This window comes from Sinocyclocheilus rhinocerous, unplaced genomic scaffold (assembly GCF_001515625.1).
Source record: "Sinocyclocheilus rhinocerous isolate Xijiao unplaced genomic scaffold, SAMN03320098_v1.1 scaffold1413, whole genome shotgun sequence".
NCBI classification, from domain to species: Eukaryota; Metazoa; Chordata; class Actinopteri; order Cypriniformes; family Cyprinidae; genus Sinocyclocheilus; species Sinocyclocheilus rhinocerous.
In genome coordinates this window covers 577,102-582,709 of record NW_015639297.1, presented here as the reverse complement: position 1 = coordinate 582,709, position 5,608 = coordinate 577,102, and the positions used below count along the sequence as shown (strand labels likewise).

At 32.9% G+C, this 5,608-nt stretch overlaps 1 protein-coding gene across 1 annotated transcript in view; it reads right to left on the bottom strand.

Annotated features, from left to right (window-relative positions):
- Nucleotides 1-1,011: 1,011 nt before the first annotated feature.
- The window catches only part of LOC107751122 (sodium/calcium exchanger 1-like), a 41,944-nt gene continuing 37,347 nt past the window's right edge, over nucleotides 1,012-5,608 (bottom strand). Inside the window, exons 7-8 of the mRNA XM_016566730.1 lie at nucleotides 2,935-3,207; nucleotides 1,012-1,525 (exon numbers count right to left, since the gene is read on the bottom strand). Coding sequence (XP_016422216.1) covers nucleotides 1,149-1,525; nucleotides 2,935-3,207 — 650 coding nt within the window. The 3' untranslated portion in view covers nucleotides 1,012-1,148. The remainder of the gene's footprint in view (nucleotides 1,526-2,934; nucleotides 3,208-5,608) is intronic.

The following is a 5,608-nucleotide window of genomic DNA, read 5'->3' as shown; positions in this document are numbered from 1 at the left end:
CCAGTGTCCACAGTTGACTTTCTATCATACACGTGTGTTGTTCTTTGTGAAATCTTCAAAAATGTTTTCTTCATACAGGGAAGAAGTCGCAAAAACATAGGAGAGATAACATGCATTCCTCATATAGTAGTAATAAAAGAATAAAAACAATGGATTCTGAACTTGCTTTTGTACAGTCAAAACATTTTCTCAAATCTTTTTGTCTAAATGCTGAGACAGACATAGGATTTGATTGTATGTACTAAAACTACTGGTACCTGAACTAGAAACATATGGAAACCTCAGAGTCCATGAAAAAAAAAAATTAACATACAACTTTGAACAAACACACGAAACACATTGCAATACATTTTATATTACTTTTGACTATCCTCAGCAGGTGGCTTCTATAGGACGTCTGTGGAGTTGAGCTAAGAGTCAGGCTGGAAGGTGGCACAGCGTTTTCCCTTAAGCTTAGGATTGTTTTTAGGTTACTTGAAAACACTGAATACACTGAACTGTGTAAATCCCAAATAAAAGCTTAAAATGCTCACAAATCTACACTTTAATGGCCTAAAATCTGAAAAAAGGTCTTGTGACGCCATTCGTCGTTTAGAAACACCTGTTTGTAGGTTCAAAAATGCACTATTTTCATCTTTTACCACAGATTTTGAGTTCATTTACGCTACGATTTCTGCTTGTTGAACATTCCTCTCCTGCAAAATGTTTCAGGTATATGAATGAGATTTCAAATGACAGTGATCTTTAAAGTATTATGTGACCAGAGGAACAAAATTTTCTTCAAAGGTCATTCGTTTTTGTACCAAAAAAAAGACATTTGAATGTTATATGTCATTAGAATCAAATCAAATCTGCTGTTTTGTCTTATTACAGATTTCAGGTTTCAGTCTATAGCTCAGTATCAGTCAACCAAATCAATAACATTTCCATACGATTACTAAAAACAGCTTTACTAAAAAAATATGTAAAATGAAAAAAAAAAGCTCAACAGCAGAAAAACGTGTATTCATGCACATAAAACATAATGGACAACACATGAAACACCTGCGATCTTCTACGGCTGTCTTTTGAACCCTTTCCTCCTGTCAGTCCTATTTACGAGGATTTTAACGCCGGCATCCTGTTTGTGGCATCATCTCCTGCCTTATTTAGAAACCCGGGATGATGCAATAGGCTTCCATGGAGGAGAAGATGATGTACATCAGCCAGAGACTGAAAAACAATGTTGTGGTGAGGATTTTGGGAGTCTGCGGGCCACCCAGTTCCCCTCCGATCTCGGGCCGACGGCGGTACATGAGGACGGCGATACAGATGAAGGCAAAGATGGTGAACAGGGTGACGGAGAACGCCAGCGTGCCGGGGTCCACGCGGAAGTACTGGCCTTGTGACTGGTGAAATATGGCAGCAATGGACCAGGCCACTCCAATGCCCAGAAAGACGTTGACAGCGTTGCTGCCCGTCACATTGCCGATGGAGGCGTCAGCGTACTGATCCTGGATGGCTGCCACTTTACTAGCGAATGTGTCTGATTTTAAAGGAGAGAAAGACAGTCTTGTATGAATCATTGTATGAAATCTGTAAACAACATGTTCAGCTTGTATTTTGCCCAAAATTCCACATTTTTAGGATCATTAAGCATTTGATTAATTGTGATGTTGCACACATTTTCTCACCTGAATTCCCAATACTGTAAAAAAGTTAAATTAAACAAATAAAAAATAATTATATATTTACTTTAAGGAAATAATTTGATTTATTATTTTCAAATTATTTTTTAACATTTTTTGTAAAGAATTATTTTTAAATATTCACTACCATTACAAGTTTGGGTTTTTGAAAGAAGTCTCACAAAGGCTGCATTTATTTGATAAAAATACAGTAAAAATAGTAATATTGTGAGAAAGTATTTACAATAAAAAACGGTTTACTATTTTAATATATTTTAAAATGTAATTTTGTTTTTGTATAATAGCAAAGCTAAATCTTCAGCATCATTACTCCAGTCTTCAGTATGAATAATTCAGAAATTATTCTAATATGCTGATTTGCTGCTCAAGAAACATTTCTTATTAGTAGCAACGTTGAAACCCTTTTTAGGATTCTTTGATGAACAGAAAGTTCAAAAGAACAGCATTTATTTGAGACACAACTTTGTTGTACAGTTATTACAATTATTGTATTTTAATACTACAATATATTCTCTACTGTCACTTTCAATAATTTTAATGCATGTTTGCTGAATAAAAATTTTATTTTCTATTTTTAAACAACTTTTTGAATACAGAAGTAGTGTGTACTGTACATACATATATATGTATACACTATATTGCCAAAATATTGGGACGCCCCCTTCTAATGAACAGGTTTGACTACTTCTGTAATTTTCATGAGTACAAATCATGAGTAAAAATTATATTCTAGGGAATTGTGTGCTTCTAATTTTATAGCGACAGTTTGGACAGGACCCTTTTCTATTCTAACACGACAATGCCTCTGTCTATAAGAGAAGGTTCAAAAAGAAATGATTGAGTCAGTCATTGGTGTTTGGTGATGAGTCATTTCTTTTTTTCAATCATTTCTTTTTGAACCTTCCCTTATACACAGAGGCATTGTCGTGTTAGAATAGAAAAGGGTCATTTTCCAAACTGTTGCTATAAAATTAGAAGCACACAATACCATACAATATCATTATATGTTTAAACATTAAGATTTGTACTCATGGAAATTACTAAAGTAGTCAAACCTGATTCATTAGAAGGGGGTACCCCAATATATATATGGGGGATATAATATAATATATATACAATGGGGGGGGGAAAAAGGAAGAAAATTGTCATGAACTTAATGTCATAATTCACATCTTAATGGTCCAAAAACAGGAAACATGTTTTAATATTTGGGTGTGAAATGTGACTTAAATAGGTTTTCAAGTACCTGGCACAGAGGTTCCCAGCGCCACAAACACAACCGCAGTTACAGAGTCTTTCAGGCCAATAGTGCATCCAAAATGGGATGCCAGGTCTCCAATGAACGCAGTGAGGACGCCAATCATGAGGATTGACACGATGAAACACGCCCAGCCATTCCAGTAATCAGTGGGCGGCACGAACGCAAACAGAACCTTCCAGAACACAGTCAGGAAGTGCATGACGTAGTCAAAGCAAGATGGCATCTTTTCTTCCCCACACTCGTCATCATCATCTTCCCCTTAGGAGGAGGGAAAAAAGGAGAGGAGATTTGAATTATGGATTGGTTGTTTGTTTCCTGTGAAGGGACAGGCTGTCCTCTTACTCCAGGGAACATCAGTGTGTGATAAGCATATCACTGTTACACAGAATGGCTGACACCAATCAAATCTTATAAATCAGAGGAGGCAGAGGCTCTGAAGCTCTGAAGTACTGGAAGTCCAGTACCATCTGTTTCACCAAATATCACACTAATTAAAACATCTTATATAAAACAGTCAGAAATTAAGATTTATTTCAAGCAAAAAAAAAAAAAAAAAAACTTGTGCAGCGCAGTTCATGCCAGGTAACTATTTGAAAAATAAGGTTTGGAACAATAAGAGGAAGTACTATATTGTGAATGTAAAGGGCATTATTAGACGCATTACCAAACACTGTGTCAACATTTACACTGGCCCTGGTAAAAAAAAATACCATTATAAATTACTTTAATTGATTTTTCAAAATAATAAAAAAGTATTTTAAAATGGCAAATTCCATATTTACATACATTTTATGTATTCATTAGTTATGTAAACATCATTTACATATTTTATATTTCTAATGTTTACTATTATTTGCTTAATTATTTATATTATTATTTAGTGTTCATTTAATATTTAATAATAGGTAATGAATTGTAATTAATTAAAATTTCGAATTCTATATCTACATTTATTTTACATATATAAATTCATATTTCTATATTTACATTTATAAAATATTTGTATTTTTTAAATAAAAATATACTTGTTGAAAAAGTATTTATTAGTTTACAATTATTTAATTATTCACAGCATTTTAATACAATATTGTACATAGTTCTTTAATGTATAATATTTACAATTACAGGTTATCCACATCATATATACTGTAATATTTTCATCAAATGTTACGTTTAAGTGTGCAAGAATTCAGGTGTGAGGGTAAAAAACAAACCCATAAGAAACACACACGTCTTTTTGTTGTTGTTTTTTCCCTGTTAAAGGCAGAGTTGCTCTTTAAAAAAATCACAATTATTGCACAACAAAACTTAACATTTGGCAACAAAAAAAAAAATGACAAAGAATTTAATATTAAATAATATATTCTTGAAAAATCATAAATAATAATAAATATGTTAAAACGAATTAAAGAATACATCATAAAATAATATATTCAAAAACAAAGAAAACACCTGCAAAAATAGAATTATAAATGTAAAAAAAAGTTTAAAAAAAGTTTTTATGACAGAGAAAGGAGGGAAAATATTCAAGATTATATAGACATTCAGTATTGATATTAAGACATTATGAATGCAACAGTATTTGTTCCCTACTCAATACTGAGATAAACAGGTTCTTGGAAACTTCAAATTTATACTGAGAGCTGTCTGCTCATGAGAAAAAAGCAAATTATGATTATCTTCTCTCTCCGGCACTGCTATGATTGACACTCTGCAGATTTGATGAAACATTTAATTGCACTTCAGTCTGGCTACAAGCAGGCATTCAGCACCAACACATTTTAAATTGCAATGGTGCGCTAATTAAAGATATGTGGCCAAATTAGCACAGTGATTGAGCAGCAATTACAACATGCCTTTCAGAGATGAAACAGCAAAATAGCCGTGTTTTCTAGCATTCCAAATGTCAAGTCTGCAGAGGATTGTGCAATGATTGTGTTTACAGTATGTAGAGACTTAATGGAAAAAAGGACAGCATTTTCTCAGAGACTCACCTGAGCTGACAGTGATGGCCTCTACAAACTGGTCTCTCCAACTGTTAGTACCAACCAAAAGGGCCAAGTTGGTTTTCTTTATGAGTTTGTCGACTGTGCTCTGGAACGGGATTAAAATCATTACAACCATGTTAACAATACTTAAAAGGTTTAATGGTAACATTTTACAAAGTCTCATTTGTTTACATTAGTTAACCATGTTAACGTAAACTGACATTCATATAAATGTTTTTTTTTTGTTAACATTAATGAATACACTGTGAACTAACAAAGAACAATTGTATTTTTATTAACGAAGATTAATAAATGTTGTAAAAAGTATTTCTCATTGTTAGTTCTAGTTAGTTACTATATTACCTAATGCACATAAAAGATTGTAAAGTGTTAAGGGTTTAATTACAAAAAACAGTACATCACCTCATGTCATCCCAAACCCGTATGACTGACATTCCTACATGAAACGCAAAGGGAAACACTTGTATGCTTTTTGGCATTCAATGAAAGGGATTCCAAAACAACATAAAAATGCCTTGAATTGTTTCCGTTCCAAGAATTTTGATTTGTGCCTGTTCCTTTCAGATATTTCTTTAAGGTAAACTAAGTAACAGCTTAAAGTGCATTCAAACTGAAAATCTTTTTTTTGTAAAAAAAAAAAAAAAAAAAAA